This window comes from Rhincodon typus, chromosome 28 (genome assembly GCF_021869965.1).
Source record: "Rhincodon typus isolate 14 chromosome 28, sRhiTyp1.1, whole genome shotgun sequence".
In the NCBI taxonomy this organism is placed as follows: domain Eukaryota; kingdom Metazoa; phylum Chordata; class Chondrichthyes; order Orectolobiformes; family Rhincodontidae; genus Rhincodon; species Rhincodon typus.
In genome coordinates this window covers 25,190,665-25,209,482 of record NC_063359.1, presented here as the reverse complement: position 1 = coordinate 25,209,482, position 18,818 = coordinate 25,190,665, and the positions used below count along the sequence as shown (strand labels likewise).

The 18,818-nt window shown below is 41.3% G+C and overlaps 1 protein-coding gene across 1 annotated transcript in view; it reads right to left on the bottom strand.

Annotated features, from left to right (window-relative positions):
- LOC109928290 (pre-B-cell leukemia transcription factor 3) overlaps positions 1-18,818 on the bottom strand; it is a 76,411-nt gene that overhangs the window by 49,944 nt on the left and 7,649 nt on the right. Inside the window, exon 3 of the mRNA XM_048613381.1 lies at positions 669-859. Within this exon, the coding sequence (XP_048469338.1) occupies positions 669-859 (191 nt within the window). The remainder of the gene's footprint in view (positions 1-668; positions 860-18,818) is intronic.

Genomic DNA, 18,818 nt, shown 5'->3' with positions numbered 1-18,818 from the left:
ATATGTACTAACCTTATCCCAGCTACAATCAATCAGTTCTGAAGAAGGGTCACTGGACCCAAAACATTAACTCTGCTCTCTCTCCACAGATGCTGCTAGACCTGTCATCTATTTCTCAGATCTAATTGGTATCCTGTTGCAAACTAAGAATTCTGTAAAGTAAATTAAAATTTCACCATGAACTAAATTTTATTAATCAGGGGCTTTAGAATCCTAAGATCCTATGTTACAGAAAAAATCACTATAAAACAGGATTCCATCTCCATTAGTCTCATAATTTGAAAAGATTCTACTTTTGAAAAGTTTTTTTGCAGTACCTTTGGCATCACACAAAGAAACTTATTTTAAGATCAGATGAAAACTGTATTCCTTATTTTCCCTCACGTTCTGCTGAAAGTATACTACCTCCAATGGTCAGGAGAGAAGTTTTTCAGGCCAATGATTCCTCCACAGATAACAATATGCATTTTCAGGAAGGAACTGAGCATGATTAACACATGAAGGAATTCATTCAATGTTTTAGCTTTCTTTCCTGACCTTATTGTACAAACTGTAGAGTCTATATCTTCGATGAGCTTCGCCAGGTAGGAAAGAAGGCCAAACATAAATAGAGACTTGTACCTTATTAAAATGTACTCTTTTTGGATCTTTGACTATAAAAACTGTACCTGGCATCAAGAAATCGTGACCGCAGGATCATGACCGCTTCACATGTGCTCTGTTTTAGTTGCATTTGAATCGAACTGAACTTTCGATGGATGATGCTAACCATTCTTTCAATCTCCTTTGGTGAAATTGGACGTGTCCGGCTCTGTTCTCGTAGAAGGTTCATCACGTGTGTAGTGAACTCATTACATGCCTACAATAGAAACAGCACGATTTAAATCATTGATATATTCCAGCAGGGAAATTGAAGCAGTGTATTATTTCACACTATTTCCATTTGTTACAAGCAAATTTAAAATAAATAGGACAATGGCTCTTCACCTCCTCCCCCGCCCTTAATGGGAGAATGGAATGTTTGTGTTATGTTCATGTGAAGATCTCTGTTCTTCCTGATACAAATAAGTAACCTAGATTTTAGTGTACAGGATATAATTCAAAATTTGCAGATGTTGCCATAAGGAAGCTTGATCTCTTAAGTAGCAAGTAACATTGGCATCACACAAGTGTCAGACAATGACCAACTCTAACAAGAGAGAATCCAATTCAATTACATTATCATTGTTCAATTTTCTACTATCTATGTTCTGGGTGTCATCATTGAGCAGAAACTGAACTAGACCAGCCGTATAAATACTGTGGCTACAAGGGCTTGACAGAGGTTAAGAATTCTGCAGTGAGTATTTCATTTCTGAAGTCCCCATTGCCTGTTCATCATCTCCAGAGTACAAATTAGGATTGTGATGGAATATTCCCCACTTCCCTGGTTGAATGTAGCTCCAACAACACAAGAATGTCGATATCATGTATGACAAAACAGTCTGCTTGATTTGCATCCTATCCAGCATCTTATCATTCATTCCTTTCACCACCAATGTACAATGGCAGTGGTGTGTACCATTATAAGATGCACTGCATCAACTCACCTAGGCTCCTCACAGCACTTGCCAAAGCCTGCAGGTCCTCACCCCTAGAAGATCAAGGGCAGCAAATGCAATGGAACCCCCGCACCAGCAAGTTCTCCTCCAAACCATACACACCAGCTCAACCTGGAACCATGTCACCGTTCCTTTATTGTTGTGGGGTCAAAATCTGAAACATCCTTCCTAATAGTACTATGGGTGTTGTCACTCTAAGGACTGCAGCATTTCAAGAAGGCAGCTCACAACCATCATTTCAAGAACAAATAGGGAAGGGCAATAAATGGTCACCTGGCCAGAAATGATCACATCCCATGATTAAATACAAAAAGGAAATGTGGAATGTCAAAAGACATTGTTGAAATTGACAAATGGTTGATGCAACTTAATGCAGACAAGTGTGAAGAGTTTTATTTTAGCAGAAAGAACAGAAAGCCAATCAGAGTTCTGCTACTTTTATTTTCTTCTGTGAAGACTTCTGAGAAATGCACAGCAGCACCTTCCAGAACCTGAACACAATGCTGTGAATGGTATCAGCATGCCAATTGCCCTGCACAGACCCTTGGAACAGCTGAGAGTTTGCATAGGTTAGAGGGAACATTGAGATAATATAAAGTGAAAGGTACGATTCTAAAGGGGTTGCCAGAGCAGAGGGACCCGAGAGTCTATGTGCATAAATTATTGAAGGTGGCATGACATGTTAAGAGTGAGGTTTATACAGCATAGAGCATCCCATGCTTCATTCATAGAAGTACTGAGTATAAAAGCAAGGATGTTAAGTTAAAAACATAAAACACTGGATGGTTTTAAGTGGAGTATTGTGCCCATTCCAGTGTAGGAAGGCATTATGGGGGGTGCAGATAAAATTCACAAGAATGGTTCCAAGGGTGAGGAATTTCAGTTATATAGTCAGACTGGAAAAGTTGGGATGTTTGCCTTGGAGAAGAGGAATTTGACAGGAGACTTAGAAGAGATATTCAAAATCATGTGGTGTACCAACTGTTTCAATAGGGAGAAACTGTTCCCATTGGTGGAAGGATCGAGAACCAACTTTAAGTAATTGGCAAAAGTAGCAATGACAATGAGGAAAACCTTTTCGTGCAGCGAGTGGTTAGAGGATCTGAAATGCACTGCCTGAGTGTGTGGTGGAATAAGGTTTAACTGAGGCATTCAAGAGGGAATTAGATTATCCGAAAAAGAAGAATATGCAGGGCTACAGGGAGATGATGGAGGAGTGACTCTTGGTGAATTGCTCCTTCAGAAAGCCAGCACAGCCAATGGCGAGGTGAAATAGATTTCTTCCTATGATATAACCTTCCTGCAATCATTGTGGTAAAATGGCACTATTTTCTAGTTTTTTCATCTAGATCATCTTGTAAAATTACTTCAATTATTTAATTCAAATTAAAATCACGCCATTTGCTTGTTTCAACAGTCACTTCAAATTATCAGAATAAACTGTTATATCCATACTGCAAAATACCAAATAAAATCATTTATAATGGCCACTTGTAAAATTTACATAAACATTAGCATTTGTGTAATACCATGCAAATGACACCGAAATTTCTGACTGGTTTTAAAACTTGTATACTTGTAAAAAATGATATCTGAAAAGCCAAATGTAAGGATTCCAATAAAAAAATAAATTACCCCAGTTGTAATCAACAATTTTTCTTTATTCCTTCTGTGATTTTGCGATAACACCAAGACTCTAAAGGCTATCATAGTGGAGGCTTGTAAAGGATATGGCCAATTTTGTATATTTTCACAAACATATATGACAGGAGATCAAGTATATATCCTGTGTGCTGTAGTCAGACATTGAAGTAGCCCAAGGATACCTGAGTGTTTGTTAGGGTACTAAATTTCAAACTCAGCACAGTCATGATCCTAATAAAGTAAGAGCATTCACTCAAACAGCAATAATTTCCACTCGGCTAAAGGGTGTTGATGGTATTCTATTGCACCCTGCAGTAAGCTGGGAATGCATGGCTCAGTGAGCTCTTACAATCTGATGACTCAAGCTATAGTTCAACTTAGCTGATTTAGGAGACCCACATCTTTCAGATGGCGATTCTGTAAATTTACAGCTCCAACCACCAGCCAATAAAATGACTGTTTACAATGTTCAGCAATTTCACCAGCACAAGGGAGATGTAGGGGGTAACACATTGGCAAGGATAAAAGATTGGTTAGCTAACAGGAAACAAGGAGTAGGGATAAATGAGACATTTTCTGGTTGGCAAGATGTAACTTGTGGTGTGCTACAGGAATCAGTACTCGGCTCGCAATATTTTACAATGCACATAAATTATGTAGATGAAGATAACGTTCAGGCATTTGCAACTATCTTCAGCCAGAAGTGCCAAAGGTCCCCAGCATCACAGATGCCAGTCTTGAGCCAATTCAATTTACTTCACATGATATTAACAAACAGGTAAAGGCACTGGATACTGCAAAGGCTGTGGGGCCTGACAACATTCCAGCAACAGTACTGAAGACTTATGCTGCAGAACATGTTGAGCCATTATGTAAATTGATTCAGTACACCTACAACACTGGCATCTACCCAACAATGTGGAAAATTGCCCAGGATGTCCTGTATGCAAAAGACAGGACAAATCCAAACCGGCCAATTGTCACCCTATCAGTCCCCATTGATCTACGCTTGATCATCAATAAAGTGACGGAAGGTGTTAACAGTGCTATCAAACAGCATTTGCTTAGTAATAACCTGCTCATTGATGCCCACTTTGGGTTCTACCACTCAACTCCTGACCTCACCATAGCCTTGGTTCATACATGGGCAGCTGAATTCCAGAGATGAGGCGAGAGCAGCTGTCCTTAACATCAAGGTGACATCTGACTGAGTGTGGCATCAAACAGTTCTAGCAAAACTAAAGTAAATGGCAATCGGGGGGAAAAGAATCTCTGCTGGTTGGAGTCATACATAGTACAAAGGAAGATGTTGTGGTTATTGGAGATCAGTAATGTCAGATCTTGGTCATCTCCACATGATTTCTTCAAGGCAGCATTCTACCTTCAGCTGCTTCATCAATGACATTTCCTCCCTCATAAGATGAAACATGGAGAGGCAGTCTACATCTAAATGCAGCAAGAACTGGACAATATCCAGGCTTGGGCTAACAAGTAGCAAGCAATATGCATGACTTGCAAGTGCCAGGCGATCTTCATCTTTGGCAAGAGAGAACCTAACCACGCTCCTTGACATTCAATGGCATTATCATTGCTAAATGCCCCACTATCAACATCCTGGGGCTTACCATTGACCAGATACTTAACTTGCCTAACTATTTAAATTCTGTGGCCACAAGACCAAGTCAGAGGTGAGTAATCCCGCATTAGGTAACTCACCTCATGACACCCCAGCGCCTGTCCACCATCTACAAGCCACGAGTCAGGTGTGTGACGGAATAATTCCCACTTGTCTAAAAGAATGCAGCTCCAAAAATACACCATAAGCTTCACACCATCCACAACCCTTGATTGTTTATGGATGTGGTGCCATTTACCTCCTCTACCAATGCACACTTGCAGCATGTACTATCTAGAAGATATACTGCAGAATTCACCAATGTTCCTTAGACAGGACCTCCCAAACCCATGACCACTACCATCTCGAAGGATATAGGCAGCAGACAATGAGATCACCACCACTTGCAAGTTCCCCTCCAAGCCTCTCACCATCCTCACTTCAAAATATATTGCTCTTCCACAGTGTCACTGCATCAAAATCCCTAACAGCATTATAGATGCACCTACACCAAATGGATTACAGAGGTTCAAGAAGTTAACTCACCACCACCTCCCAAAGAGTAACTGGGGATGGGTCATAAATACTGGCTGAGTCAGCAATGCCCACATGCCTTGAACGAATTAAAAAAGGCATCAAAAGATACAGTTGTTAATTTTGCTGTGGACATAAGGATAAGTGGAAAGGTAAGTTGTGAGGAGGATATAAAAATCTAAAAAAAGACATAAATAAGTTAAGTGAGGAAAAAAATTTATAAAGTGGAGAAAATGTAGGAAAATATGAAATTATCCAATTTGGTCAGAAGAATGGAAAAGAACCATAATATCTAAATGAGACTGCACAGATGTGAAATGCAGAGATCTGGATATCCAAATGCATCAATCAAGAAAATGTTAAGTTGCAGGTGCAGCAAGTAATTAGAAAACTTAATAGAATGGTATCATGTATTGAAAGGGGTATTGAATATAAAAGTAGGGACATGATCTTTCAGTTATATAGGGCATTGGTGAGAACATATTTGGAGTACTGTGTACAGGATTAGTCTCCCTATTTAAGGAAAGATATAAATTCACCAGAAGAAGTTCAGAGAAGATTTACTGGACTATCATGTAGAATGGGCAGGTTGCCTTATGAGGAAAGGTTGGACAGGCTATGCTTATATCCATTTAAAAGAGTAGGAGGCAACTTGATTGAAACATGCAAGATCCTGCAGGACTTTTTCTCAACAGGATGGATGTGGAAAATATGTCTTCTCTTGCAGGAGAACCTAGAACCAGAGATTACTGGTTAAAAAGAAGCAGTCAACTATTTAAGACAGAGATGGGAAGAATTTATTTCTCAAAGAGACTCATGAGTTTTTGGAGCTCTCATCCTCAAAAAGGTGGTGGAAGCAAAGTCTTTGAATATTTTTAAGGCAGAGACAGATAAGGTTCTTGATAAGCAAGGAGTAAAATATTATCAGGTAGGCAAGAATATGGAACAGTTAGATCAGCTATGATCTTATTGAATACTGGAGAAAAGGCTGATTGGTCTACTTATGTTTCTAATTTGTATGTTCATAAGAAAAGCAGCAGTCAAAAAAAACCCCAAGTCCTTGGGTATTATTCTAACCTGCAAGCACATAAAGGAAATGTACAGATTCAAACTGAACTTCAAAGGGCATAATATAGGTGGTCACAGATTGGTCTAACTAACTTTACATTTCATGCACTTCCAAATTGAACTTCGTGCCCAGAGTTACAAAAGCTTTACTTTTAAACAGCTATGTATCTGAAATTTATCATCAGCATATATTAGACTCTCCAAGTCAAACTAGTGAAGTATCTGCATGAACAGCATACATTTTTGTCCAGTATGAAAGTCATGGTTGCTTGTACACAAATAGAACTTGGTGATCCCATGTGTGTCCATAGCTGCTGTTAAAGTTAAGCCACCACTACAACGTACTGATAGGCCTCCCACTACTGGTTAGTCTGGTTACTACCACCCCACCTGTTAGATCATATCTTTGGTGTTCTCTGGAGCCATGCGCGAAAAATCTTGTCCCGAATAAATGTCCACTCTTCAGTTACTCATCGATCAATCAGGCTACTAGTCAATTAATGACTAATGCTCTATAGCATTGCAGATGAACCTGACTCATATTGGATTACCATAGTTCCTGGAATATTTAATTAGCTTCAAACCACCATGGCAAGGTGTGAAACACACTGGGGCTAGGTTGAGCCCAAAATAACATTAGTTAACTCCTCTTAATGTCATTACTCATGAAGAATGGACTGATCATTGCCATAACTTATATTAAAAGACTGAAATCAGTGGTTCAGTTTAGTACCTTTAACATCAAAATGGTATTTTCTTTTGAATTAATTAGTGAAGACAACAAAAGGTGCTGCATTATATATCCACCATTTTTGATTCCTTCAGCATTCATTGGAAACACTATATGTAACAGGACAGTTATGGAGATCAAGAGGTTGATATATAGCACTGGATAGCAGATACTTGGGTAACAAATCAGCTCTTACGAAAGGGTATGGATCACACAAAAGTAAGAGAATTTCTAATAGACAAAGTACTGAATATTTATACACATGTAAATACTGGAGACTATTTTGAAAATGGTTAGTCAAATTGTATAAACCTGTATTAAATGAGCTTATCTATGAATGCAAATTGTAATTTGCTATTGGGCATTTTACCAACATTCTCAGACACATGCAGCACTCCTTTAAACCAGCAATTCATGTATGATTAATTAGAATATCTCATTTATACAGTGTGCACTTTAGCTCATTACTCAAAGTAAAATTTGTTAAGTATTTACATTTAGATAATTAAAGTCTGGTTACACCCTTAAGAAACATGTACGCACTTCAGGCAAAAGCTTTTGTGACTACTTACAGTAAATTACCAATTTAAATAGCTTCATCTGCCTCAATGTAGTCTCATTGATGCTACATTTTGCACTAAGGGATCCTGCTGTAAATCAGATACCACATGCCTCTTGACGAGTCAGTTTTCTGACTTAATTTTTTCTAACACTCCCTCAGATTTCTGCATTATTAATTCACTGCATGAGTGACCCAGAAGAAAAACTTCTTCCTCAACGGTGAGGTGCCAACTTTGATAGGCCACCTGGAGGAAACTGAATAAAGTCAGAGGCCATGTTCATTAAGGACACAATTGTTTAGCACTTCAGAATTGGTTTAAAAGCAGAGAGGAGAGCGTTTTTGATGGATCAATTGGTAAATACATCACCTGCTGTCATCCTAAGCCATATTGGCCAGGAAGTTCACAGGTATGATTTCTAAGCAGCACTGAGTTTGCTAATCAGAACTATGCTGACAATTGGAATACTTTAGTTGGGTTCAACAACCCCCATTAGAACTGCAGCTTTCAGATCTGTATCCTGTCAACATAGTTGAATGTGTGTATCTTAAAGGACTGAGTGTGAAGACATAATTGGTGATGCCTGAGAACACAAGGTGGGGGAGATTTTGAGATGATTTCTAGTAGGTAGTCGGTCCCCTTCTGGTGCTGCTTCCTGGCAAACCAGAGGCCACCTGCTTGTAACTTGAAGTTGGAAAGGTCCCCGACAGCAGAAAGGCTGAAACAGCAACAGCTTTGCAGCCCAGAAGTTAATTTGTTTGCATGGTGCTGCTTCTCCTGCGACAAGCTTTATTGGGTAAGATTCCCTGCTCTGTTGAACCTAATGTGCCCTTACTTCCACATGCAATTGTAGGATCCTAACCAGCATGTTTTAATGAGACCCCACCTGAATCAGATCCACCACCTGAAGAAAATGTTCAGTGAAAATGATGATCAGCTAGAATGGAATAGGAACAAGCGGTGTGTTCATGGAAGAAATTTTATTCTCGCTGGCTGGAGCGGGTAAGTTAAAATTATGTCCGTTTCCCTTGAATTCAAATGTTGAAAGGCCAAGTATGTGGTGTAGTAGAAAGTTGCTAATGTCCACAGAACAATAATCTGGGATGAATCTGTGTTGAAACATATGGAGTCACATGGCTTTTTGCCTAGAAGAGGATATCTGTTCACTAATTTTTCATTTGGAATGCCGTGCAATAAAGGTAACATTACTACAGATAAATACCAGTGGGAAAGGCATCTCTGTATTTCATATGCAGTCCACACTTCTGCTTTTTGAAAAAGTGCAACAGTAAATGTGGATAACGTCATGCTGTCAGAGTTCCAGAGGTCAGTATTAGCGATTGTCTTCGATAGTAGCAGAATTGCATATTTGCAGTTATTCTTTATTTGTTCATTGGATATAGGCATGACTGACTAGACCAACATTTAATGCCCATCCTAACTGTCAGGGGAGTTACATGTCACACAGACGAAACCCCAAGTAAGGACAGCAAATTCCCCAAAAGGACACTAATGAATCAAATGGATTTTTACGATAATCAGCAGCACACAGTCACCATTAGGCTGACTATTAATTCCAGATTTTCACTAAATTCAGATTTCACAATCTGTTATGATGGGATTTGAACCCATGTTCTCAGAACATCAGACTGAGGCTCTGCGACAACACCACTTCACCAGTGTATGTGATTAGGAATGGAACAGCAAGGCGCCAACAAAAGAAAATGCATAAATTATCCTCACAAATAAAAACACTTCATGAATAAAGTACTATACATTATGCAGTTTAAAAACATACAATGAAAAATTTACTGGAATTAGCTTGTCCTAACCTTTTCCTCCCTAAACTAAAGTATAATGTTGTTCTACCTGAAACACCAGGTTTGATGTCTACTTTCTTTTAAGCACTAGATAGCATAGCACAAATTTCAACAGGGTTTAGCAGCTGGAAATTGATCCCCATTTGATTTTTTAAAAAAATCATTTTGCTACATTGCCTCTCTTTTACAACTTTTTTTGCTACCTGGCATCAACACATACATCATTTATATTAAAAGAAGCACTGGATATAGTACCAAGGACAAATACAAAATCTCATAGTTCCTGTAGCTCCTAAGTTCCATCTCACCAGGGATCAGAGGTTTCATTGCTAGAATATTTTAATACATTGTCAAATTGTACCAGATTGCACAAATAATTTTGCAGGTTTCATCTTCAGCACAGTTAGTTGTGACAATAGCAGTGCAAAATTAGAGCTAGGCACTTAAACATTATTACCAATGCCAATAACAGAATTATTTTTACTGGACTAGTAAATGTCTTCATTTCCTAATGTCTATAACAGTTCTCAACATTCTCACACTTACAAAGACAGTCCAGAATTCAGGAAAACAACACACCCCTTTGACTATTTGCAACAAGCAAGGTGCTGACAAGCCTGCTTTCATGGCAACACATGAAATAGTTTAATACTGGAAGCCATAACAGCACCAACAATTCTGAATGAGTTTATTTGGCTGTCTGAGACCAATAACACTACTGGGCACAATTGTGCTGAACTGAATACACATTGGATTTGCAAATCAGTCAAATGCAACTGTGGCTGGATGTTCTCTCATATGTCTTTCACAAGGTGGCAACCCTACTATACATATCAAATGCGTTTTAGAAGAGCAAGTTTGGAGGAGGTAGCATCAAGCACAATGAGCTAGATGCAACCTGCAAGAAGAATGCCACTGAAAAATTAGTGATGTTTGCTACTAAAACCAAAGATAGTACTATTTGTTTTACAAAGAAAAATCTTAAATACATTTTGAACAGCAAGAATGATATCTATCTTGAGTAAGAGATAGCAGGAACTGCAGATGCTGGAGAATCTGAGATAACAAGGTGTGGAGCTGGATGAACACAGCAGGCCAAGCAGCATCAGGGGAGCAGGAAGGCTGACGTTTCGGGCCTAGACCCTTCTTCAGAAATGGGGGAGGGGAAGGGGGTTCTGAAATAAATAGGGAGAGAGGGGGAGGCGGATAGAAGATGGATAGAGGAGAAGATAGGTGGAGAGGAGACAGACCGGTCAAAGAGCCGGGGATGGAGCCAGTAGAGGTGAGTGTAGGTGGGGAGGTAGGGAGGAGATAGGTCAGTCCAGGGAGGACAGACAGGTAAAGGGGGCAGGATGAGGTTAGTAGGTAGGAGATGGGGGTGGGAGGAGAGGATAGGTGGGACGAAGGAAAGGTTACAGAGGCGGGGACGAGCTGGGCTGGTTTTGGGATGCGGTAGGGGGAGGGGAGATTTTGAAGCTTGTGAAGTCCACATTGATACCATTGGGCTGCAGGGTTCCCAAGCAGAATATGAGTTGCTGTTCCTGCAACCTTCGGGTAGCATCGTTGTGGCACTGCAGGAGGCCCAGGATGGACATGTCGTCTGAGGAATAGGAGGGGAGTTGAAATGGTTCGCGACTGGGAGGTGCAGTTGTTTAGTGCGAACCGAGTGTAGGTGTTCTGCAAAGCGGTCTCCGAGCCTCGCAGAGCCTCCAGCCTCCCTAACCTGTACTTCCTCCCACCTATCCCCTCCTCCCACCCCAAGCCCCACCCCCATCTCCTACCTACTAACCTCATCCTGCCCCCTTGACCGTCCGTCCTCCCTGGACTGACCTATCTCCTCCCTACCTCCCCACCTACACTCACCTCTGTTGGCTCCATCCCCGCCTCTTTGACCTGTCTATCTCCTCTCCACCTATCTTCTCCTCTATCCATCTTCTATCCGCCTCCCCGTCTCCCTATTTATTTCAGAACCCCCTTCCCCTCCCCCATTTCTGAAGAAGGGTCTAGGCCCGAAACGTCAGACTTCCTGCTCCTCTGATGCTGCTTGGCCTGCTGTGTTCATCCAGCTCTACACCTTGTTATCTCTATCTTGAGTAAAGCTAGTTCATAAATAATGGTGATCATTTCAGTTAAAATATACTTAGCACTAAACACCATCAGAAAGGTGGTTGGCTAAGCCAAGAGGAAGGATTTAATATAAAAGATGAAGAGTAAATTATGCTGTCTTAATTGATATCAGCGTTTGTTTTAAATTGACACACGCACTAGCTTTTGTAACAATGGCTTTTGCTATAACATACATTATCTTGAAATCAATGCAGAAACCTGAAGCAATATCAAACTGAAATAAGTACTAACAATTTTTTCAATACATGACATTTTAAAGAAAGCAGCTTTCAGATTAAAAGTATCTTTTAAGATGGCAATTATAAAAATGTACATTAATGCATCCAATGAAGCCCTCTGGCTACTTGGGCTGTTAAATTTTCACACTTGCTATGGTTGCTAGGTAACATTAAGATAGCAAGTAAAGTTTACATGACCAAGCAGACTGGAAACTGTAGTAAGGTTCCTTTAATAAAGCACTCAAAGTAGCTTGTACACCCATCAAAAGACTTCAAGTTCCAAGAACCCTGTCAGGTTCCATCTTGGGTGGGAAGTGTGGAAAAACTGACCTGTGCAGAGCATTTGAGATTTACTTGCTGCCAACAATGACGTCAACAGCTTAGATCCCTATAACTGTGGGAGAATTGACAGTGAGCACAATGAGGGATACTGTACTATTCATATTCCTTTTCATGGGGGGAAGGGAGGAGTAGCAGAAAGAGGAAGGTGAGCCAGGGAACTTTCACAGATGTGGCTGAGGTCAAACCTTTTTTCTGGTTTTCTCTACGTTGTTTCATAGGTATTGTCTCCATGTTCCTGGATTTCTTTCTGTTTAATTCTTGTACTTCATTTCATTGGTAAAGTCTGTAGCTTTTTATTAAATTTATATGGTTTCACAACATCCACAGACCAGAGTACTTGTACTTGAGGAAGGCCATTCAGGTCATCTTACCTCATATTCTGCTTTGCATTTTGGGGTGGACAACAATGATCAGTAACTGAATGTTTCCTTTTCTAGCTCAGTTCAGTGCTCTAATACGTTTCCATGACACCATAAGATATGAGGGCAGAATTAGGCCAATCAGCCCATCAACTCCACTCCACCGTCCGATCGTGGCTGATACGTACCTCAAGCCATTCTCCTGCCTTCTCCTCAAAACCCTTGATCCACTTACTAATCAAGAGCCTATCTATCTCTGTCTTAAAGACACTCAATGACATGGCCTCCATAGTCTTCTGTGGCAATGGGTTCCGCAGATTCACCACCCTCTGAAATAGACTGATCAAGTCAACGCAGATCACATCTGAGACTTTACTGGCTGTGACAGCTCAGTATGACTTTATTTGTTCACTGGAGTAGAAGTGTGGATGTGTATTTTTTGTTCATACCACTGGTTTTAATTTGTCTCCTAAACCAGATTATGTAATTTCATATACCTGGACCTCAAAGAGGATAAAACAAAATGAGGGCACAAATATATGCTGTATTATCAACCAAGTCACCATTCGGGTGAAAAAATAGTTCAGTCAATGATGTTTCTGCATAAATTGTAAAATAATCACTGAAGAAGGGAGAACACTGCTTGAAATCTTCCCAATGTACTCTGACTCACTCCAGGAAGAGCTACATGACTCACTGTTAAAGTCTCTCAAAATGTGCTGGATTTGGCAACCTCTCCCTCCCCGACCACAGTATTCTTTTTCAGCTATTTTCTTGACTTTGGGAACTCAGAAAAGGATGAAAATACTTGAAATAATACTGACACAGTTTTTAGCAAGGATTTTACGGCAGGTCTGGAAGGGGTAGCGTAAAATTACGTTGGAAGATGGCCATGCCTATCCCTCACTCCTTTCCACTAAGGACTTCGTACGTGATGGGGAAGGTGGTGGGCAGCCCACTGCCCTTCTGCCAACTGGACTCTTAAGTGGTCAACTAATGGTAAAGGTAAGAATTTTACAGATGGTTTAAGGGGAAAGGCAGGGTCCATGCCACGTGCTAGGACCAGAACATATATCCTGGTGGCATGATTGTGGGAATCAGGATGGTGGTGGTGGTGGTGAGAGTGGACTGGTTTGAGGGATGCTGTTCTGGCACACCATGCCTTCAGAACAGAGCCACCAATTGAAGAACTGGTCCTCCCCTCTAGCTGACCTGCCTGACAGACTTCAGTAGGATTTACTCTCAGTTTCCTGTGTTGTTGCTGGTCAGCAGCAAAATACATCATCAAAAGTGATCACCACTCTCCATGGCACTGATTAGCCAGCAGCTGTTGGACAGGGGCATACCAGGGGAAGAAGCCATGATCACAGGCAACTAACTGCCTCAGCTTGTCAATGCAATTATGGCTCCAAGGGCTAAAGGAAGCAGGTTACTCCATCTTTCCAGCTGTTAGAAAGGCCATTGTCTCATGTTAAATCTTAGCCCATGTCTTTGTATGTTGTCCACTGTAGCAATGAAAGCACTTCCAACTCAGAGGGTTCAGAGTGTGTGCAGTGATCGACTCAATTTCAATGACATAGGACAAAATTTTCCTAGCCCTGGATAGTGAAATAAATGGTGAGAAAGGTGGGAAAATACAAAGAGACTCAAAAAGTAAGAATCTCAATGGCAAGAAAACACTTTGAGACGTCCCTCTCAAGCCTTAAATGGCATCATCAGAACCTTGGCACTGAATGGCAGCTGCCTGATTTGTATATATTTACATGCAGTTGTATCTCATGAAAATCTCAAACTGTCTTAATTTTTTGCCACTTCCAATTCCAAACGCTCCCTGGGAAACCAGATGGTGCAAATTCCCAGCATAATATTACATATAATGTGAGTATCCAGTGGCTGCAGCTCACTGAATGCTTGTCCTGGGGGCTGTCATCCCACTGCTTCTTAACAAGGTTCCTGGACATTCCATGGTCAACATCGTCCTCATCCACCAAGACCTCCAGGATGCCCATTCACAAAGCAAGGAACCACCTTTCCTTCCTGGGCCATATCCTGAAATGTAGAGGTTTGAACACCATAGTGTCAAGTGTTGTTTCTGGCTTTTACAATGTCTGAAATGGTGAGCAGCTATGCTTTAAATATGGCAACAGTGGCATGAATCATGAAAAATCCCAGCAGTGATGAACACTTTCCCACCACACCACAATTACCCAAGAAAGATGCTCAACAGCCTGGTTGCATAATTAATTAAGTAAAGAGCAGAAGATTACATGAGAAAAGTCACTCTCAGCCATGGAGGACTGGACACCATGAATTTCATTTGATGAAATACTCTAAATGAATATGGGAAAATTCCCCATGATCTTAATGAACAATGTGAATTGTGCTCAAGATAGATATTTGAGTTGGATTTTTGTTACAACTTCCTTCCCTCCCTTTGGTGCTGCTTGAGATCATGGTGCTAAATATGGCACGTAAAAGTAAAATCATGAATACACATTCCAAATAGATATTACATAATTGTAGTATCTTGGAGTAACTGATATTAGTGCATAACTTAGGGTATATGAAGAATGAATGAATTAAAACTCCATGGAAACATTTGCTGATTTTAGCACAGCCATTTTCTCTCCTTAGATTCAAGGGATGGCATTTTTCTGATATTTTAATTTGAAAATCGAAAAGCGCAGTTTAGTGAGAGTAAACATAATTTTTTGGCAATGTGTCATTTTTATCAAGATTTTATATTTTTTTATTCAGATATTGAAAGTTTACTTGAAAAGAAAAAATGAAGGATATGTAAGGTTTTTTTTTCTTTATTCCTTCACAGGATGAGGGCGTCGCTGGCTAGGCAGTATTTATTGCCCATTCCTAATTGCCCAGAAGGCAGTTAAGAGTCAACCACATTGCTGTGGGTCTGGAGTCACATGTAGGCCAGGCCAGGTGAGGACGGCAATTTCCTTCCCTAAGCGACATTAGTGAACCAGATGGGTTTTTCCCAACAATCAACAATGAAATCACAGTCATCATTAGATTCTTAATTCCAGATATTTTATTGAATTCAAATTCCACCATCTACTGAGGCAGGATTTGAACCCGGTTCCCCAGAATGCCATCTGGGTCTCTGGATTAATAGTCTAGCAACAATACCACTAGACCATTGCCTCCCCTAGGAAACTGAAATCAGACAAGGCCCTTGAGGATATAAAAGAACTGAAACAAGGAATTAGGAGGGCTAAAAGGCCATGAAACGTCCTTGGCACACAGGATTAAGGAGAATTCCAAGGCATTTTATACGTATACTAGGAGCAAGAGGGTAGCTCGGGAAAGGGCAGGTCCATTCAAGGACAAAAGGAGGGTATTTGTGCACAGTGCCAGAGTAAGTGGTTGAGGTCCTTAATGAGTACTTTGTCTTGGTGTTCACCAAGAAAAAGGAAACAGATGATGGTTACATCAGAGAGAGGTATTTTGATATTCTAGGCCATGTCCATACCAAGAAGGAGGTGGTTTTGGTTCTCTTGAAAAACACTAAGGTAGCTAAATCCCCAGGGCTTGATGAGATCTATCCCAGGACACTGAAGGAGACAAGAGAGGAGACTGCTGGGGCCCTGACAGAGATCTTTGTATCCTCTTTAGCCACAGGCAAGGTCCCAAAAGAGTGGAGAATAGCCAATGGTGTTCTTTTGTTTCAGAAGGGTAACAGGGATAAGCCAGGAAATTATAGGCTGGCGAGCCTTTAATCGGTGGTAGGAAAATTTTTGGAAAACATTCTTAGGGACAAGATTTACTTGCACTTGGAAAAAAATGGACTTTTTAGGGACCGTCAACATAGTTTTGTGCTGGGGAGGTCTTGTCTCCCAAATCTGATGGAGTTTTTTTTGAGGAAGTAACAAAGATGATTGATGAGGGTACGGCAGTGTATGTTATCGATACGGATTTCACAAAAGCATTTGACAAGGTAATTCATGATAGGCTGGTCCAGGAAATAAGTAAATGAAATCCACAGTGAGTTGGTAAGTTGGATACAAAATTAGCTTGATCATAGAAGACAGAAGGTAAGTGCGCAGGGGTGTTTCTTCTGAATGTAGATTTGTGACTAGTGGTTTCCGCAAAGATCAGTGTGGGGACCGCTTGGTGTAATATGTTTTATACATATATATGAAATGTCGGTGGTCTGATTAGTAAGTTTGCACATGACAAGAAAATTGGTGGAGTTGCGGATAGTGAGGAAGAATACAGATCAGTTAGAAAGTTGAATGTAAAAACGACAGTTGGAGTTTAATCCGGACAAGCATAAGGTAATGGATTTTGGGATGTCAAATGCCAAAGAAGAAAATTATATAGTACATGGCAGGACCCTTGGGAGCAGTGACATCAGAGGGATCTTGGGGTGACAGTCCAAAGCTCCCTGAAAGTGGCAACACAAGTGGATAACGTAGTAAAAAGAAGGCATACGGCATGCCCCCCTTCTTTAGTCAGGGCATGAAGAAGAAATTTGCCAAAGCCTGTTTCAGCTGTATAAAATTTTAGTTCGGCCACACTTGGGAGTACTGCATGCAGTCCTGATTGCCACACTACAGGAAGGATGTGGGGGCTTTGGAGAGAGTGCAAAAGAAGATGTTCCGTGGATTGGAGTGTACTAGCTATTCGGAAATTTTGGACAGACTGAGATTGTTTTCACTAAAGGATTAGAGGCTGAGGGGCGACCAGATAGAAGTACATAAAATTATGAGAAGGATGGATTGGGTAGATAGTCAGAGTCTTTTTTCCAGGGTGGAAACATTAATTACTAGGTTTAAAGATGAGAGGGGAAAAGTTTAAAGGAGATTCATTGTATTGTATACTCATCTGTATTTTTATACAGATGGTGGTAGGTGCCTGGAAGGCGCTGCCAGGGGAGGTGGTAGAAGTAGATTCAATAGCACTGTTTGAAGAATCATTTAGACAGACATCTGAACATGCAGGGAAAAGAGGGATATGGACCATGTACATGCAGATGGGATTAGTTTAGAGTGGCATCATGGTTGGTGCAGACATGGTTGGCCAAAGGGCCTGTTCCTATGCTTTACTGTTCTATGTTCTTTTGAGCTTTTCTCCACAAGGACAAACAAGTTTTCTTGTGCAATTGCTCCAAACTCTTGTCCAGTGCTAGCCTGATTCTCCCACTTGCCGTAACAGAAAGTACTCACCATTGACAGGGCACTGCAGGATACACCAGCATCCTTGACCAGAAGTCATCTTTAAAAAAGGCAAGGTTGGCAGTCTGGAGCTGCCCAGCATGTTTACTGATGTTTGTCCCAACCATGGCTGAGAAGGGGAAATTGGCATCCTGCTCCATGGACATGGATATGGAGGGCCCTGCCGATAGAGTGGGACAAAGGAGGACTGTCATTTTCCAAGAGGACTGCCAGAGGAGGCCATGTCACCAGGTGCTGCCAGTCCAATTTGAGATCACTACCTGGGTCAGTGCTCTACAGGCTGGAGAAATGCCAGTGTAGGAAGCAGGTCAATGACCTTCCCTGCTCAGCCAAGGGAAACGTTACCATTTTCATCCTGCTAACTCACACTCACTCTATCTTCACAACTGCATCCACTTCCCACCAAGGTCCATGCCCTACCACTCCCCACTATCACATGCAACATATTGCCTCACTCGCTCTCACACCCCAAATCCCCTCACCCACTAACTCTGCAGTGTCTACTACTCACTTTACCACTACTCTTCTACTTGCACCAGCTGTGCCAGCTAGCAGCTCATCATATGGCCGAAAGGTCATGGGATGCTGGAAATTCATCTCCTAACTCCCTACAAGAAGAGGATCTTGGTGCTGGCTGGGAAAGACCGGGACTATTCCTGTGGGGATGCTGAAATCTCCTTGTCCCAGCAACTGAGTCAGAAACATTGTACATTGCTGGGCTACTCTCTCATTTATCCCCATTGTGTACTTAAAAGTTAACGTGTCACTACTTGTATCCCTCGGTCGCGACATTCACTCTTTTGTCTACTGCAGGCACCACTGGCAAATCCATGGTGTCCATCATCAACAGGCTACCCTGCAAGACATGTTCTCTGCCACCCGAGGAAGACAGTGCAGATGTCCCGGAGGAGACGAGCGCAGATGTCTCGGAGGAAGCGAGCACGGGTGTCTCGGAGGAGGCGAGCGCGGGTGTCTCGGAGGAGGCGAGCGCGGGTGTCTCGGAGG